Source organism: Capricornis sumatraensis, chromosome 8, assembly GCF_032405125.1.
Source record: "Capricornis sumatraensis isolate serow.1 chromosome 8, serow.2, whole genome shotgun sequence".
NCBI classification, from domain to species: domain Eukaryota; kingdom Metazoa; phylum Chordata; class Mammalia; order Artiodactyla; family Bovidae; genus Capricornis; species Capricornis sumatraensis.
In genome coordinates this window covers 23,243,939-23,264,488 of record NC_091076.1, presented here as the reverse complement: position 1 = coordinate 23,264,488, position 20,550 = coordinate 23,243,939, and the positions used below count along the sequence as shown (strand labels likewise).

At 38.7% G+C, this 20,550-nt stretch overlaps 2 protein-coding genes across 2 annotated transcripts; both read left to right on the top strand.

The window, feature by feature from the left end:
• Window positions 1-241: 241 nt before the first annotated feature.
• LOC138084602 (putative olfactory receptor 8G3) lies at window positions 242-1,174 on the top strand. The gene has a single exon (XM_068978945.1). The coding sequence runs from the start codon at window positions 242-244 to the stop codon at window positions 1,172-1,174; it is 933 nt and encodes a 310-aa protein (XP_068835046.1).
• A 9,915-nt stretch (window positions 1,175-11,089) lies between these two features.
• Window positions 11,090-12,046, top strand: LOC138084119 (putative olfactory receptor 8G3). The gene has a single exon (XM_068978234.1). It carries the CDS (start codon window positions 11,123-11,125, stop codon window positions 12,044-12,046), a length of 924 nt encoding a protein of 307 aa, XP_068834335.1. The 5' UTR covers window positions 11,090-11,122.
• Window positions 12,047-20,550: the final 8,504 nt, after the last annotated feature.

Genomic DNA, 20,550 nt, shown 5'->3' with positions numbered 1-20,550 from the left:
AATTCTAAGGGTTGTGAAGTTTATATTTCCTTCTCTGGTTCAACCAGAATCATTGTTTGTCCCCAAGTAGCAGGAGAGACACAAGAGACTTCTGCTTTATGTGTGTCGTCTGATGAGGGATCAAATAATGAGCTCCACAGAATCCGTCCCTCCCCCTCATAAAATACACTCACATGACCACGTCTTCTCACACATGTACACTCATTTTCTCATTTTTAAACTTAGAACCTTGGAGAGGATGATGGACCCTGGAAATCACTCCTCAGTGACTGAGTTTATCCTTGCTGGGCTCACAGAACAGCCACAACTCCAACTGCCCCTTTTCCTCCTCTTCCTAGGAATCTATGTGGTCACGGTGGTGGGGAACCTGGGCATGATCACACTGATTGGGCTCAGTTCTCACCTGCACACCCCCATGTACTATTTCCTCATCAATTTGTCCTTTATCGATCTCTGTCAGTCCACTGTCATTACCCCCAAAATGCTGATGAACTTTGTGACAGAGAACATCATTTCCTACCCTGAATGTATGACACAGCTCTATTTCTTCCTCATTTTTGCTATTGCAGAGTGTCACATGTTGGCTGTAATGGCATATGACCGCTATGTTGCAATCTGCAATCCCTTGCTTTACAATATCACCATGTCTTATCACATCTGCTTCTTCCTCACAATGGGAGTTTATATTTTAGGAATCGTTGGATCCACAATCCACACAGGATTTTTGTTGAGACTCCTTTTCTGCAAAAACAAGGCGGTTAACCATTATTTCTGTGATCTCTTTCCACTTTTGGAGCTATCCTGCTCCAGCATCTATGTCAATGAATTATTGGTTATATTCTTGAGTGCATTTAACATTTTGACTCCTGCCTTAGCTATTCTCGCTTCATATATCTTCATCATCTCCAGCATCCTACATATTCGTTCCACTGAGGGCAGGTCCAAAGCCTTCAGCACCTGCAGTTCCCACATCTCAGCTGTTGCTGTTTTCTATGGATCTGCAGCATTCATGTACCTGCAGCCTTCATCTGTGAGCTCCATGGACCAAGGGAAAGTGTCCTCTGTGTTTTATACTATCATCGTGCCCGTGCTAAACCCTCTGATCTATAGTCTACGAAATAGGGATGTCAAATTCGCCCTGAAAAAAATTGTAGAGAGTGGAAAGTGTGTATGAATAGAAACAATATAATGATATCATATCAGTCATTTGATTCACTAAGATATATTATGTATTAAGCTTATTGGATATGAAAAAAGCAATCATACTTGCCTATATAACACATCTCCAAGATTTTATCCAGGCCACTTCTTGAGCCTATATTGTAATATTTATATGTAAAGTCATAGGCTGTGATTATGAATAAAGTAAAAAACTCCAGAAGATAAAGTGGTCTTAGTTTTATTTTTAGTGATAATCCAAACCAGAAGAAAAATATTGAGGAAGAAGATGAAGATTTTGACGTCAATCATAGTAATCTATATAATTTTGTATAAAACACAATGTCCAGCATTTAAGTGAATAACTTTATTTTATATTCACAGTATTGTATAAGCACATCGTAGTATTATTTCTCTTAGGAGGGAAATGAAATTGAAAGGCATTTAGTTTGGGACCATGAGTAAATGTCATGTTCCCAAGAGTAACAAATGATAGGATGTGGGGAGTTTGGCTCCAGAATCCATGATTTTACTGGGTTATATTTTGGTCCCAGGTAATTGTGGGCAGATCTAAAGCCTCCATAGGAATTTTCTTCTATACATAAAGCAACCTCAGTTCCCTATAAGACTGAGTTTCTTTCCTCTGGATCTCTTTCATACTTTTTTCCTATTTATTTCTTCTGATATCATGAAAATAATGAAAAACATTCAAACCTGACTTCATCAAAACAAAAGAAAAAGAGTCATTTGAGTCTCAGAGACTTGGGGATTTCCAGGTGATGCTATTGGTAAAGAATATGCCTGCCAAAGCAGGAGACACAAAATATGAAGTTTTGATCCCTGGTCAGGGAAGATCCCCTGCAGTAGGAAATGTCAACCCACTCCAGTATTCTTGCTTGAAAAATTCCATGGAGAGAGGAGTCTGGCAGATTACAGTCCTCCAAAGAGTTGGACACGACTGAGCAACTGAGCAGAGATTGAATTGTTATACTTGATATAATAAAGCAATATGTAGCAACAATTTTATAAAACAGCCTCAACAATATTGTCTTATCTTTAGACAAGAAATAGCTATTTATGAAAGCAGATGCTCATGAAAGCCAACATCCCAGCTAAGCTGTATCACTGTCATATGGTTCATGCTCTTTCCTCCTATAACTTATAAATAGTCACCATTTCATGTCAGTTGTATCTTTGAAATATCTTTTCTCTTATGTTGTTTTATTGTATTTCATTTAACATCTTGTATGTATGAATTTGCATGATATATTAAATACTCAATGTTTTCTATCTTTTCCCAATTCAAATCATCTTATTTGCCAGACTGATGTTCTTTGGCTAGTGTGCTATCTTATCTGATATAACAAGTACAGATGCACTGATAGAATTAAAACAATGGCTCTTATGATCTCTTAGTAATTTTTTATAGTTGTAAAATTATTTATTAAAGACTTGGTTAAATTCTTCCCATTTCTGAGCTCTTTATCAGTTTAATCCTGAGATTCAACTGTACAAGCCTGGTTGATGACCACAGCCAGGTGACCTAGCAGTGTCCACTAAGCTGTTTTTATTCAGTTGCTAAGACATGTCTGACTCTTTGCAACTCCATGAACTGCAGCACAAACTCATGTTCATTGAGTCACTGATGCCATCCAACCACTTCATCCTCTGTTGTCCCATTCTCCTCCTGCCCTTAATCCCAGCATCAGGGTATTTTCCAATGAGTTGGCTCTTTGCATCAGGCAGCCAGAGTATTGGAGTTTCAGCTTCAACATCAGTCCTTCCAATGAGCAGTCCTCTGAGCCACAGCCACAAAAGTCAGGGTTCCAGACAAGACTATGATCTCCCTTCCAGGAGATAACTGGAAGCTGGAGTTAGGGACAGGGAGAGTGCAGACCTGCTGCCGTGTTGCCTGTACCCCAGAAAGTATTTCAATAAGCTCTCAATGTGTGTCTCCTTAGATGCCTATTCTTCTTGCCTATGCTTAAAAATAAGCAAAAAATAAGCAAAAAATCCTCTTTCACAAAAAGCCCAGGTGCTTTTCTAAAAGGGAGTTGCCTTGAGGTGAGCTCTGGGGTGGGTCAGTCTACCTGAATGTGAGTTTTAAGAATGGTTTCTCAGGGATGTCCCTGGTGGTCCAGTGGTTCAGGATCTGCCTTCCAATGCAGGGGACATGGATTCAATCCCTACTCAAGGAACTAAGATTCCCACATGCCGTAGGGCTCCTGCTGCTGCTACTAAGTTGCTTCAGTCATGTCCGACCCTGTGCGACCCCATATATGCCAGCTCACCAGGCTCCCCCGTCCCTGGGATTCTCCAGGCATGAACATTGGAGTGGGGTGCCATTTCCTTCTCTAATGCCTGAAAGTGAAAAGTGAAAGTGAAGTTGCTCAGTTGTGTCCGACTCTTAGCAACCCCATGGACTGCAGCCTACCAGGCTCCTCTGTCCATGGGATTTTCCAGGCAGGAGTACTGGAGTGGGGTGCCATTGCCTTCTCCATGCCATAGGGCAACAAAGCCCAAATGCTGTAACTAGAGAACCTGTGCAGCAGAACTACTGAACCTGCAGACAACAATGAAGGCCCAGGAGACCAAAAAAAAAAAAAAGATGTTTTTCTTTAAGAACTGTTTCTCGTCTCCCTATAGCATTGTGGGTCTCATGATCACAAACCCTGCTGACATTCCTGCTAAATGTTTTGTGGACTTCTCTATTTGGCTCAGGTCTTAACAGTTGTGGTGCCAGATGTGGGGTTCAAGCTGTTAGCTCCTCAAGAAGCAGCTCAGGGTTCTGAGTTATGCTGACTGTGGTTTGTTGCAGCGAGCTGTGGTTTACGACAAGATTGTGTCTCAACCTCTCATATCCACTTCAATGTGGCCTTTTCTTGTTTGCCCAATGTGTAAGAATTGATCAACTAGTCCTCCTCTCCTCAAAAACCACCCCACAGGAAATTATTTTCTATGTAGCTCTAAATTCACTGTATCCATGGGAGAATGTGAATTCTGTATGTTATTTCTTTGAACCAGAGCACCCATATGTATTTCTATTTTAGTACACTGCACATTAATCAAAAAACAGCTAGTAAATTTCTTACATTGATGTTTGATATATGAAAATGACTATGAAATTTTTTGTGTTTTCAAGCATTTATAAATATTTAAAACTTTAAAAAAGTGTTACAAAATTTTAAATGTGAATGTGTGTGTGTTAGTCACTCGGTCGTGTCCAACTCTTTGTGACCACCATAGACTGTAGCCCACCAGGTCTTCTGGCCATGGAATTCTCCAGGCAAGAATACTGGAGTGGGTTGCCATTTCCTTCTCCAAGGGATGTTCCTGACCCAGGGATTGAACCTGGGTTTCCTGCTTTGCAGGAGATTCTTTGCTGTCTGAGTCACCAGGGAAGTCCTAACACACACAAATTTTAAAAATACTAAGCAAGGTAAAAATTTAAAGCTTCCTTAGTAATTTTCTATGGATCTGCAGGGTTACGGATCTCAATCTGAGAACTCGTGGAAGATGTAGTATTAACATATTAGAACAGATATCAGAGTATTTCCAAAACATAAAAAACAGAAATCAAGGACTTGGAGATCTACTACAAATGAAAACAATTTTAATGAATACATAAGATTTGTTAAACATTATTATGGCAGGAGATGTTTTCAAATGTTTTAGTAATTGAAAAGAGCATGACTTGAGTAAATGCATTCTAAAGTAGGCATTCTGATGGACTTGAATAATGTTCCATACAGAATTTACACTCATTAAATTGGATTCAACGCCATATTAATTTCTTAAAAAAAAGAAAAAAAAACTGTTCCTGATGTACAATTAGCATGCTTCAGGATCTTTAGTTTGCATTTATTTTTATTTTCAAAATTAATTGCAATTAAACTTAGCTGCAACTAGGTTTCACTGTATGTCACACACAGCCCCCCACACACATGCCTTAAAGATCTTCAGGACTGGTTCAGTGGCTCACTGCAGAACATAAACTTCTTTTAAATTTTGATCTGCTACAACATCTAGCTTCCATCCATCTCTCGGTCTCAGACAATAGCTCCAGACAGATCTTGCATCTTCATCCCTCAGCCATCAGAAGAAAAGATGTGGAAGGAAAAGAAATGTCCCCTAACTTGAAGATCACCACTTGAAGCGACAGACCTTACCTCCTCCTATTTCCCTTCGGTGAAATTTGGCCAGGCAATCAAACTCAGCTGGAAGAGAGGCTAAGAAAATATTTATTATACAGAGTGAAGTAAGTCAGAGAGGAAAACACCAATACAGTATACGAACGCATATATATGTGGAATTTAGAAAGATGGTAACAATAACCCTGTATGCGAGACAGAAGAGACACAGATATAAAAAACAGTCTTTTGGACTCTGTGGGAGAAAGCAAGGGTGGGATGTTTTGAGAGAATAGCATTGAAACATGTATATTACCATATGTGAAATAGATCACCAGTCCAGGTTCAATGCATGAGACAGGGTGCTCAGGGCTGGTGCACTGGGACGACTCAGAGGGATTGGATGGGGAGAGAGGTGGGAGGGAGGGTTCAGGATGGGGAACACATGTGTGCCCGTGGCTGGTTCATGTCGATGTTTGGCAAAAACCACCACAATATTGTAAAGTAATTAGCTTCCAATTAAAATAAACAATTTTTTTTTTAAAGAAAATACCAAGGTGTCTAGATAGCCATGCACCCAAATAAGATTCAGGGCATTTATTATTGAGGAAAAATGGGAGAATGAAAATTAGTAATAACCAGCAATCTCCTACACTCTTTCAATATTTACATTTAGTCCTAAACAACTGTATGTTGTTCCATCTATAGTCAGCATTTGAATTTAACAGTGCATCTGAGGAGGATGGCAATATGAAATTGGTTAAAATAAAATGTGTAGGGCATAAATAAAAAATACTACTATTTTCATAACTGTTAGTATCTACTACAAAGCTCTTAAGTTGTTCTAGGTAGTTCTGTAAGATCTCAACATTGCTGGGTTCATCCCTATGACCTTGGCATGCTGCTTTTCCATCCTGAAATGACATCTTGACTCCATTCTCCTTTTTCAGTCTTATACACCTTTCTAATTCTCCATGCATTTCTGATCACTCTATTATCAGATACACTTCCAGTTCCTCATGGATACTAAAATAATATAAGTATTTTTGTTTCCTGAGTACATCACAATATTTAAGCACAATTAGTATTTTACATGAAAAAGAAAAAAAAAAAAGCTTTCACATCTTACCTATAAAGTTTGTTTACCTCGATTTTCTCATTTTCACCTAGTGGGAAATTACTTTATCCATAAGTGGACATGAAATTCACTGGAGCTCTAACAAACTCTGTCTGTCACATCCTTGTTTACAATACAGAATCCAACAAGAGCACTGAATCACAGCTACATGACACTATTAAACACATGAGAACCAAAGGGGGAAAAGCAAAACTCTAATTGCTTCTTTTCCCAAGAGTTGATACTTATAGGATATGAACCCAATGGGAGTTCACTCTCATTTTTCCTAATTAGACTCTGAGAATCAATATGCAGAGTATAAAATTATCATTCATATCAACCAGTCTTTACCGAGAGCCGTTACTTTCATCAGAGGTCAGGACCAGTGACATATCATTATCATGGAGGCTATTAGGCTATGACACTTCAACGTCTAACAGCCCTGCAAGGTTAGTATTCAGAGCTATCCACCAGCAACATCAGATATTCCCCCCCACTTCGGAGAAATTGGGGAGAAACACATAACTCTGAAATTTCAGGGAACAAGGACTGTGTGTCTGAATCCCAGCCCTGATTTTTATGATTTTCGAACTTCAGCTGTGGCTCTGTGCTAAATCACTTCAGTTGTGTCCAACTTTTTGTGACCCCATGGACTGTAGCCCACCAGGCTCCTCTGCCCATGGGATCCTCCAGACAAGAATAGTGGAGTGGGTGGCCATGCCCTCCTCTAGGGGATCTTCCCAACCCAGGGATAGAACCTGTATCTCTTACATCTACCTGCATGGGCAGGCAGGTTCTTTACCACCTGCACCACCTGGGAAGCCCTCTGTGGCTGCCTCCAAGTGCAATTACAAATGCAGAAAGTTTTTCCTTCTTTCTTTCTTTTTTAAATAGCTATCTGTCCTCACTCTAATATTCATACTACATTACAAGTAAGGAGAGGATGAGATGGTTGAATGGCATCACTGATTCAATGGACATGAGTTTGTCCAACTCTGGGAGATGGCGAAGGCCAGGGAATCCTAGCATGCTACAGTCTAGGGACTGTACAGTCCATGCTATAGTCCTTCCAAAGAATCAGACATGACCAAGTGACTAAACAACAGCAAATGAGCAAAGACTACCTCCGAGTAAGGACACTCTCCTGTCCCTGGCTGAGTAAAATTGTGACCAACTCTTCCTTCTTTACTCACTTTGACAGAGATAGTGTGAGAATTTTGTTCACTTTTGTGGAGTCTATATTAACATGTAGCTAAGCATCTTTCAAATGATTTTTATTAAAAGCTCATGTTTATTGATGCTTGCTGTATGTAAGGCACCATGCCAAACATTGTATTGAGTAAACAAAACACTCTAGTGCTGAAGAAAAATCAATAAATAAGCCATAATAATTGATGCAGATTTATTTATGTACTAAATATAATATAAAAATATATTCATGGGCACATAGAAAATTTTCTTATTAACTGGGGCTTCCACTGTTAAAGTCCTTAACTAATGGGTCTTCAAAATCAAATGCATTTTATAAGATAAAGGGCATAGAGTGAGACGAGCTAAAGGAATTTGATGAGTCAAAAATGAAAGCCTATTATGTTCTTTTGTGAAATAATTAAAACTTGTGATACCTGTTGGAACATCAAATAGAAAATTTTTCTTGTCAGATGATCTGAATCTAGGAATGACAAATAATTTGGCTTGGCCTTATTTGGAGACCATGGAAAATATTCATAATTTAAGAAGTTAATATTCAGTAAAATATTTCAAATCTCTATATTACTATATGTATTAATGTAGAAAGGAGCAACAAGAAGATGTTCTAAGGATAAGAAAACTTAACATTCTGGCATGATTAAAGAATAAAAATGCTGGTCAAATAAAGCTGAATAGTTTAACAAGTAAAGTAACTTTGACATTTTCTTACCAAGAGCCAGGGGCTGGGCTAAGCTCCTTGTGAGAATCATTTTATTTAATTTTCACATGAAACAGATTTCTGCTTTTTCAGAGTTGGAGAGCAGATCTGATTATCTCAAGGTCTTGTGGTAAGTATGGAGTTCAGCGACGCTTCAATACACTAATTCTAACTTGCTACCAGGGCTTATGTGTGAGTGTTTAGTCACTAAGTCGTGTCCAACTCTCTGTGACCTCATAGACTATAGCCCACCAGACTCCTCTGTCCATGGGATTCTCCAGGCAATAATACTGGAGTGGGTTGCCATTTCCTCCTCCGGGGGATCTTCCTGACACAGGGATCAAATCCGTGATTCCTGGTTTGATTCCTGGTTTGATCAAACCTGTGATTCCTGGTTTGATTCCTTCTCTGTCTCCTGCATTGCAGGCAGATTTTTTAAGAATTATAAAATCATGAAACAGTGAAACTGAGATGTTAAAAATTATTTAATCCAAGCATGAGATGCTTACTGTTATTAATAATTCCTGCTAAGTAACTAGTTATTTAAGGTGAAATCAACATTTTGCCTGAAAGATCTGGGTATTTTGATAGTTGGAGTGTTTGTTTTGTTGTGAAACCAAATATTTCTCCAATAGTTTTAAGCAGTTATTTTTACTTCATTCTATTGGTGACACATAAAATGAGCCCAATAACTCTTAAACAAACCAACATGTTGAACTATAGCTGTCAGGTGTAACACGGGTTTTAATTTTGCTAGAAATACATCCTTAGTTATTCTAACCATTCTAATATGGCAGAGTTTAGATCATTTTACTAGTTTACTAGTTTTCCAGTTTTTCTCTATCACATAAAGTATTGCATCTTGAATGAACACATTAATCCAACTATTGCTTGAGTTTTAAGTAAGATTTTGAATTTCCATTTTCTAGAATCTACTCATTATCTATACAAATGTAAACTAAAAGTGAGTTGGTCTTTAAACAAAGAACACATCCCACAGTTGATAAATACTGAGTTGATAAATAAAAGTTTAAATTAAACTTTCTAATTGTATTTTGCATGTGCTCTACTAATCCACATCTCTATCATCCTTGAATTCCATAGAGAGCATCTGCAAAATACAGGATTATATTAATAAAAAAGACCAGAATAAACAGGACCTAGTATTTGTGTTCAAAAATGCTTCTCATATTGGGGGGGGGGGGGGGAGTGTGATTATAGTTTTCTCATCTTTTCCATCAACCATGAAGTGCAAATTCCATGAACTAAACTTGGTACACTGATCCCCTGGTCACAGTGATGGAATATATGACCTATATTGAGGTCATTATATTCTGACTCCCAATTATCAAAATTAGAATAAAGGAGGAAGGGTCTTGAGTCTGGAAAACCTATTGAGGTATAAGGATGATGTCTTCCATGCAGTTATGTTTCTGCTCCCTGGGGTCATAGTTCAGGGAGAAGGATTTGGGACATTAAAGAAGTAGATCTCAAGTGAAATGATACAGATAGTTGCCCAGTCCTTCAGATATTTTGAGTTATGATTCTAGTACAGAAAATATCTGAAATTAATAAACCTTTCATATTTATGAATTATATGTTAATTTACTAGAGAAAGCACACACTACTCACATATTCTGAGTGAAATAAAAATACTATGCCATTTTAATGGCTGAGTAATACTCCATTGTGTATATGTACCACAGCTTTCTTATCCATTCATCTGCTGATGGACATCTAGGTTGCTTCCATGTCCTGGCTATTATAAACAGTGCTGCAATGAACATTGGGGTACATGTGTCTCTTTCAATTCTTGTTTCCTCTGTGTGTATGCCCAGCAGTGGGATTCCTGGGTCATATGGCAGTTCTATTTCGAGTTACATATACACAATGGAGCATTACTCAGCCATTAAAAAGAATACATTTGAATCAGTTCTAATGAGGTGGATGAAACTGGAGCTGATTATACAGACTGAAGTAAGCCAGAAAGAAAAACATCAATACAGTATACTAATACATACATATGGAATTTAGAAAGAGGATAATGATAACCCTGTATGCGAGACAGCAAAAGAGACACAGATGTACAGAATAGTCTTTTGGACTCCGTGGGAGAGGGAGAGGGTGGGATGATATGGGAAAATGGCGTTGAAACATGTGTAATATCATATACGAAATGAATCGCCAGTCCTGGTTCAATGCATAATACTGGATGCTTGGGGCTGGTGCACTGGGACGACCCAGAGGGATCACTGGTATGGGGAGGGAGGAGGGAGGGGGGCTCAGGATGGGAACACATGTATACCTGTGGCGGATTCATGTTGATGTATGGCAAAACCAATACAATATTGTAAAGTAATTAACCTCCAATTAAAATAAATAAATTTATATAAAAAATACTATGCCATTTTACATGAGTATTAACACATACATAAAGAATATGGAAAGAAAGAAAAAGTCCTCAGAAGTAGCAATAGTAATATTCACTCTGATTTTTAAAATCTAGAAATTGATATTTTCTCTTAAAATGTTATGAAATATCTTAATTATAAAATAATTAATTTTGATTTTATTTTTTTCTCTGGTTCAACTAACATCATTATCTCAGAGAAGCAAGCAGGAGAGGCTCAGGAGATCACTGCATTATGAGCCTTCTTTGATGAGAGACTGAACAATGACTTACCCAGAATTACTCTCCCCAACACCCACTCACATGTACACACGTACACACAGACACTCACACACATGCACACACAGGCATAAAATATTCTCATTTTCTCTTTAAATATAGAAGGAACTGAGAAGAAAATGGACCCTGGAAATCACTCCTCAGTGACTGAGTTTATCCTTGTTGGGCTCACAGAACAGCCACAACTCCAGCTGCCCCTTTTCTTCCTCTTTCTAGGAATCTATGTGGTCACGGTGGTGGGGAATCTGGGCATTATCACACTGATTGGGCTCAGTTCTCACCTGCACACCCCGATGTACTATTTCCTCACCAACTTGTCCTTTATTGATCTCTGTCAGTCCACTGTCATTACCCCAAAAATGCTGGTGAACTTTGTGACAGAGAAGAATATTATCTCCTATCCTGAATGCATGACTCAACTTTATTTCTTCATCATTTTTGCTATTGCAGAAAGTCACATGTTGGCTGCGATGGCATATGACCGCTATGTTGCCATCTGCAACCCCTTGCTTTACAACATCACCATGTCTTATCACATCTGCTTTTTCCTCACAGTAGGAGTTTATATTTTGGGCATCACTGGATCCACAATCCATACAGGATGTATGTTGAGACTCTTTTTCTGCAAGACCAATATCGTTAACCATTATTTCTGTGATCTCTTTCCACTCTTGGAGGTATCCTGTTCCAGCATCTATGTCAATGAATTATTGGTTATATTCTTGAGTGCATTTAACATTTTGACTCCTGCTCTAGTTATTCTTGCTTCCTACATCTTCATCATTTCCAGCATCCTCCAAATCCACTCCATGGAAGGCAGGTCCAAAGCCTTCAGCACCTGCAGTTCTCACATCGCTGCTGTTGCTATTTTCTATGGATCTGCTGCATTCATGTACCTACAGCCATCATCAGTCAGCTCCATGGACCAAGGGAAAGTGTCCTCTGTGTTTTATACCATCATTGTGCCCATGCTAAACCCCCTGATCTATAGCCTACGGAATAGGGATGTCAAATTTGCCCTGAAAAAAAATTTTAAACTGTGAAAAACATGTATGAACAGAGTCAATATTATGATGGCATATCAGTTATTTGGACTGCCAAGGAATTCCCCAATTCTTAATCATCTACAATATATCTACAATATATTTAATAGAGAAACCTCTAACCTTAATTGATCCTTTCATAATAGATCTCAGTAACTTGTTTTACAACAAAATATATTAATCAGACTCTGAGAGGTGGATTCTTTGGAGATTAGGTCAGAACTAATAAGTAATAGAGAAGATTATTTGAAATTAATAAAAATTCCAAGATGTTGCAACTATTCTCTATTCTGCTCTCTATTCTGAATCTGTTAGGAGACCCATTCAAATTTCCATTTCTCTCTGTTGTTGTTCAGTCACTCAGTCAAGTCCGACTGTTTATGACCACATGAACTCAGCATCTGAGGCTTCTCTGTCCTTCTCTATCTCCCGGACTTTGCTCAAACATATGTCCATTGAATCAGTGATGCAATCCTACCATCTCATCCTCTGTTTTCTCCTTCTTTTCCTGCCTTCAATCTCTCCCAGCATCATGGTATTTTCCAATGAGTTGGCTCTTCACATCAGATGGCCACAGTATGTCTCTCTGATTTTATTCCAGTTTTATTTTCATATTGTGTTTCATTATGATAGATATTAGACCTCCTTAATATGAAGTTCCAAATTTCATAACATCAGTAACTGTGATTTTTTAATTCTTATGTTCTAGTTTAAATCTCATTGGGTGGTAAAATACTTTCTAAACTCAACATTCAAAAAACTAAGATCTTGGCATCTGGTGCCACCACTACATGGAAAATAGGTGGGGAATAAGAGGAAACAGTGACAGATTTTATTTGCTTGGGCTCTACAATCCCTTTGGACAGTGACTGCAGCCACAAAATTAAGACATTATCTCCTAGGAAAAAATGCCATGAGAAACCTAGACAGCATATTAAAAAGCAGAAACATCACTTTGCCAACAAAGGTCGACATAGCCAAAGTTAAGTTTTTTCCATTAGTCATGTATGGATGTGAGAGTTGGACCATCAAGAAGGCTGAGTGCTGAAAAATATTTTTTCTCAAATTATGATGCTGGAGAATACTCTTGAGAGTCCATTGGACAACAAAGATCAAAATAGTCCTTCCCAAAAGAAATCAACCCTGCATATTCATTGGAAGGACTGATGCTAAAGCTCAAACTTCAATACTTTGGCCACCTGATGTGAAGAGCTAACTCACTGGAAAAGACCCTGATGTGGGAAAAGACTGAGGGCAGGAGGAGAAGGGAGCGGCAGAGGATGAGATGGTTAGATAGTATCACTGACTCAATGGACATTTGTTTGAGCAAACTCCAGGAGATAGTGCAGGACAGGGAAGCCTGTTGTGCTACAGTCCATGGGGTCACAAAGAGTAGGACACCACTTGAGGACAGAACAACAGACCTCAGTTCAGTTCAGTTCAGTTCAGTCATGTCCAACACTTTGAGACCCCATGAATCACAGCACTCCAGGCCTCCCTGTCCATCACCAACTTCCTAAGATTACCCAAATTCATGTCCATCGAGTCGGTGATGCCATCCAACCATCTCATCCTCTGTCACCCCTTCTCCTCCTGCCCCCAATCCCTCCCAGCATCAGGGTCTTTTCCAATGAGCCAACTCTTCGCATGAGGTGGCCAAAGTACTGGAGTTTCAGCTTCAGCATCAGTCCTTCCAATGAATACCCAGGACTGATCTCATTTAGGATGGACTGGTTGGATCTCCTTGCAGTCCAAGGGACTCTCAAGAGTCTTCTCCAACACCACAGTTCAAAAGCATCAATTATTGGCAAAGTAATGTCTCTGCTTTTTTAACATGCTGTCTAGGTTGGTCATAACTTTCCTTCCAAGGAGTAAGCGTCTTTTAATTTCATGGCTGCAGTCACTATCTGCAGTGATCTTGGAGCCCAGAAAAATAAAGTCTGACACTGTTTCTACTGTTTCCCCATCTATTTCCCATGAAGTGATGGGACCAGATGCCATGATCTTCGTTTTCTGAATGTTGAGCTTTAAGCCAACTTTTTCACTCTCCTCTTTCACTTTCATCAAGAGGCTTTTTAGTTTCTCTTCACTTTCTGCCATAAGGGTGGTGTCATCTGCATATTTGAGGTTATTGATATTTCTCCTGACAATCTTGATTCCAGTTTGTGCTTCTTCCAGCCCAGCGTTTCTCATGATGTACTCTGCATATAAGTTCAATAAGCAGGGTGAAAATATACAGACTTGACGTACTCCTTTCCCAATTTAGAACCAGTCCGTTGTTCCAAGTTTAGTTCTAATTTTGCTTCTTGACCTGCATACAGATTTCTCAGGAGGCAGGTGAGGTGGTCTAGTATTCCCATTTCTTTAAGAATTTTCCACAGTTTATTGTGATCCACACAGTCAAAGTCTCTGGCATAGTCAATAAAGCAGGCAAATGTGGCCTTGGAGTTCAGAATGAAGCAGGGCAAAGCCTAATAGAGTTTTGCCAAGAGAACACACTGGTCATAGCAAACACCCTCTTCCAACAACACAAGAGATGACTCTACATGTGGACATCACCAGATGTTCAATGCTGACATCAGATTGATTGTAGTCTTTGCAGCCAAAGATAGAGAAGCACTATACACTCAGAGAAACAGAAACCCACTGCTGACTGTGGCTCAGATTTTGAACTGCTTATTGCCAAATTCTGACTTAAAGAAAGTAGAGAAAACCGCTAGACCATTGAGGTATGACCTATATCAAATCCCTTATGATTATACAGTGGAAGTAGCAAATAGATTCAAGGGATTAGGTCTGATAGAAAGAGTGCCTGAAGAACTATGGACAGAGGTTCGTGACATTGTACAGGAGGCACTGATCAAGACCATCCCCAAGAAAAAGAAATGAAAAAGGCAAAATGGTTGTCTGAGAAGGACTTACAAATAGCTGAGGAAAGAAGAGAAGCAAAAGGCAAAGGAAAAAAGGAAAGACATACCCATCTGAATGCAGAGTTCCAAAGAATAGCAAGGAGAGATAGAAAGCCTTCCTCAGTGATCAATGCAAAGAAATAGAGGAAAACTATAGAATGGGAAAGACTGGAGATCTCTTCAAGAAAATTAGAGATACCAAGGGAATATTTCATACAAAGATGGGCACAATGAAAAGCAAAGATGGTATGAACCTAACAGAAGCAGAATATATTAAGAAGAGGTGCCAAGAATACACAGAAGAACTATACAAAAAAGATCTTCCTGACCCAGATAACCACAAAGGTGTTATCACTCACATAGAGCCAGACATCCTGGAATGTGAAATCAAGTGGTCCTTAGGAAGCATCACTATGAAGAAAGCTAGTGAAAGCTAGTGAACGTGATGGAATTCCAGTTGAGCTATTTCAAGTCCTAAAAGATGATGCTGTGAAAGTGCTGCACTCAATATGGTAGCAAATTTGGAAAACTCAGCACTAGGCACTGGACTGGAAATGGTCAGTTTTCATTCCAACCCCAAAGAAAGGCAATGCAAACAATGCTCAAACTACCACACAATTGCACTAATCTCATGCTAGCAAAGTGATGCTAAAAAATTCTCCAAGCCAGGCTTCAACAGAACCTGAACTGTGAACTTCCAGATGTTCAAGCTGCATTTAGAACAGGCAGAGGAACCAGAGATCAAATTGCCAACATCCATTGGATCATCAGAAAAAAAGCAACAAGTAAGCAACATTTAATTAAGTTTTCAAACAATGCAGATATTTAAGTTTTTGTTTTTCAGATAGTTGAAGAGTAGAAGGGATTATCCCCAGGTCAGACAGCAAGTATGATGTTGAATTAAATTTTCAATTCACTACTGTGTAACTTAGTATCATAACCAATAAGAATTATGAAATCATGAAATTTGGGAACTGGAATAAATGCTAAACGTAATTGAATTCAACCAGGTCCTTTTATCTTTAAACAGTATTTGCTATGCAGTTGACCACTCAGAACAACCAGAAACATTTTGGCTATAAGATCATGGTCTGTCTGATGATTGGAATGTTAAGCCTTTGTTGTGAAACCTAATATTCTCCCTACAGTTTCAAGCAGTTAATGTTACTTTAATCTCTTAAGACATACAAAGACATACCTCTAAAATAAGTCAATACATTTAACATTGAGATGACTGTATGTGCCATGTGCAGTTTTGCTTTGCTAAAAAATGTCTTCAGCTATTTCAGTCATTCTAAAGTGCATATTTCTATATCATTTTGAGTTTGAGTAAGCTCCAGGAGCTAGTGATGGACAGGGAATCCCAGCGTGCTGCAGTCCATGGGGTCACAAAGAGTCAGACATGACTGAGTGGCTGAACTGAACTAAAACTTCTTCATAAAGTTAAACTAAAAACACATAGGTCTTAAAAAAATAATACACTAACTAGTTAATGTAACTGTTGCTAGTTAATGTAACAGATTTGTCTTTATAAAAATACACCAACTATTTAATGTAACTGTTGACTAATGTTTACTAAAATTTCTACTTGTACTTTGCATATATTCTACTAATTCATAACCCCACTGTTTTTGAATTCTATGGAGAACATATGCAAAACACATGATTATTTTTTAAAAACACATCATAAATGACCCTTAGTGTTTGTCTTCAAAAGCCATTATTATATTTTGGAAATATGGATAATTATCTGACTGCCAGTACTTCAACCATGAAGCTCAAATTGCCTAAACTATTCTTAGTGCACTGCTCCCAGGTCAGAGATGTGTGCAATTGAGTGGTAGTTTGAGCATTCTTTGGCATTGCCTTTTTTGGGGATTGGAATGAATACTGACTTTTCAGTCCTGTTGCCATGCTGAGTTTTCCAAATTTGTTGGCATATTGAGTGCAGCACTTTCACAGCATCATCTTTCAGGATTTGAAATAGCTCAACTGGAATTCCATCACCTCCACTAGCTTTGTTCATAGTGATGTCTTCTAAGGCCCACTTGACCTCACATTCCAGATGTCTGGCTCTAGGTGAGTAATCACACCATCGTGATTATCTGGGTCGTGAAGATCTTTTTTGTACAGTTCTTCCGTGTATTCTTGCCACCTGTTCTTAATATCTCCTGCTTCTCTTAGGTTCATACCACTTCTGTCCTTTATCAAGCTCATCTTTGCATGAACTGTTCCCTTGGTATCTCTAATTTTCTTGAAGAGATGCTAGTCTTTCCCATTCTGCTGTTTTCCTCTATTTCTTTGCATTGATTGCTGAGGAAGGCTTTCTTATCTCTCCTTGCTATTCTTTGAGCTCTATAAAAATGGATATATCTTTCCTTTTCTCCTTTGCTTTTTGCTTCTCTTCTTTTCACAGCTATTTGTAAGGCCTCCCCTGACAGCCATTTTGCTTTTCTGCATTTCTTTTCCATGGGGATGGTCTTGATCCCTGTCTCCTGTACAATGTCACGAACCTCTGTCCATAGTTCATCAGGCACTCTATCTATCAGATCTAGTCCCTTAAATATATTTCTCACTTCCACTGTATAATCATAAGGGATTTGATTTAGGTCATACCTGAATGGTCTAGTGGTTTCCCCTACTTTCTTTAATGTAAGTCTGAATTTGGCTATAAGGAGTTCATGATCTGAGCCACAGTCAGCTCCCGGTCTTGTTTTTGCTGACTGTATAGAGCTTCTCCATCTTTAGCTGCAAAAATGTAATCAGTCTGATTTCATGTTGACCATCTGGTGATGTCCATGTGTAGAGTCTTCTCTTGTGTTGTTGGAAGAGGGTGTTTGCTATGACCAGTGTGTTCTCTTGGCAAAACTTTATTAGCCTTTGCCCTGCTTCATTCCGTGCTCCAAGGCCAAGTTTGCCTGTTACCCCAGGTGTTTCTTGACTTCCTACTTTTGCATTTCAGTCCCCTGTAATGAAAAGGACATCTTTTGGGGGTGTTAGTTCTAAAAGGTCTTATAGGTCTTCATAGAACTGTTCAACTTCAGATTCTTCAGCATTACTGGTTGGGCCATAGGCTTGTATTACCATGATATTGAATGGTTTACCTTGGAAATGAACAGAGAGCATTCTGTCATTTTTGAGATTGCATCCAAGTACTGCGTTTCGGACTCTTTTGTTGACTATGATGGCTACTCCATTTCTTCTAAGGGATTCCTGCTCACAGTAGTAGACATAATGGTCATCTAAGTTAAATTCATCCACTCCAGTCCATTTTAGTTCACTGATTCCTAAAATGCTGACATTCAGTCTTGCCATCTCCTGTTTGACCACTTCCAATTTGTCTTGATTCATGGACCTAACATTCCAAGTTCCTATGAAATATTGCTCTTTACAGCACCAGACCTTGCTTCTATCACCAGTCACATCCACAGCTATGTATTGTTTTTGCTTTGGCTCCATCCCTTCATTCTTTCTGGAGTTATTTCTCTACTGATCTCCAGTAGTATATTGGGCACCTACCAACCTGTGGAGTTCCTCTTTCAGTATCCTATCATTTTGCCTTTTCATACTGTTCATGGAGTTCTCAAGGCAAGAATACAGAAGTGGTTTGCCATTCCCTTCTTCAGTGAACCACGTTCTCTCAGAGAAGTGTGACAAAGAAAGGCAATGCCAAAGTATGCTCAATCTACCACACAGTTGCACTCATCTCACACCCTAGTAAAGTAATGCTCAGATTCTACAAGCCAGGCTTCAGCAATATGTGGACTGTGAACTTCCAGATGTTCAAGCTGGTTTTAGAAAAGGTAGAGGAAGCAAAGATCAAATTGCCAACATCCACTGGATCACAGAAAAAGCAAGAGAGTTCCAGAAAAACATCTATTTCTGCTTTATTGACTATGCCAAATTCTTTGACTGCATGGATCACAGCAAACTGTAGAAAATTCTGAAAGAGATAGAAATACCTGACCACCTGACCTTCCTCTTAACAAATCTATATGCAGGTCAGGAAGCAACAGTTAGAACTGGACATGGAACAACAGACTGGTTCCAAATAGGAAAAGGAGTATGTCAAGGCTGTATATTGTCACCCTACTTATTGAACTTATATGCAGAGTACATCATGAGAAACGCTGGGCTGGAAGAAGCACAAGCTGGAATCAAGATTGTCGGGAGAAATATCAATAAGCTCAGATATACAGATGACACCCCTCTTTTGACAGAAAGTGAGGAGGAAATAAAGAGCCTCTTTATGAAAGTGAGAGAGGAGAGTGAAAAAATTGGCTTAGAGCTCAACATTCAGAAAACGAAGATCATGGCATCCAGTCCCATCACTTCATGGGAAATAAATGGGGAAACGGTGGAGAAAGTGTCAGACTTTATTTTTTTTGAGCTCCAAAATCACGGCAGATGGTGATTGCAACCATGAAATTAAAAGACGCTTACCCCTTGGAAGGAAAATTATGACCAACCTAGGTAGCATATTCAAAAGCAGAGACATTACTTTGCCAACAAAGCTCAATTTAGTCAAGGATATGATTTTATCCAACATACAAGGATATGTATGGATGTGAAAGTTGAACTGTGAAGAAAGCTGGGCACTGAAGAATTGATGCTTTTGAACTGTGGTGTTGGAGAAGACTCTTGACAGTCCCTTGGACTGCAAGGAGAGCCAACCAGTCCTTCCTAAAAGAGATCAGTCCTGAGTGTTCATAGGAAGGAATGATGCTAAGGCTCAAACTCCAGTACTTTGGCCACCTCATGCGAAGAGCTGACTCATTGGAAAAGACCCTGATGCTGGAAGGGCCTGCGGGCAGGAGGAGAAGGGGACGACAGAGGATGAGATGGCTGGATGGCATCACCGACTCAATGGGAGGCAGTTTGAATGAACTCCGGGAGATGGTGATGGACAGGGAGGCCCGGCGTGCTGCAATTCTTGGGGTAGCAAAGAGTCAGAAACAACTGAGCTCCTGAACTGAACTGAAGGCAGAAAGAGAAAAACAAATATCATTTGTTGTAAAGGAAAAACTGACACAACATTGTAAAGCAATTATACTCCAATAAATATAACAAATAATAAAAGATTTTGTGAAATATAAACACTATGCCCTATTTTCAAATGGGAAACTATTTATTGTATTCCCTTAAGGCAAGCTCTAGTATAATTGAAGCTTATTTCACTTGAGTAAATGAGTAAGTTTTTCCACAATTTTAATGTGGAAATTGATTGAGAAGCACTGTGTTGCCCAACTGTAAAGTCTTTTAAAAATAATTGAGCCTAATTCATTTAATCATATCTTATAAGTGCTCCCTGATGTTAGTTTCCAATTTATCTTACATCATGCTACAATCTAAGACTGCTTCCAGTTATTTCAGCTTTGGGAAAAAAAAAAGTCAAAGTATATAAAAAAGAAGGATTATGAAACATAATTGCCTTATAATAAACTGTTTCATTAAATATACAAGTAAAATTTAAATTTAACAAGTAAAATTATTATTAGTGACCACTTCAAAAAAACATTACATCAATATTCTGTATTCTTGCCCATAAAACTCTAAAATTCAATTATATATATATTTCATTTTTGAATCAATTAT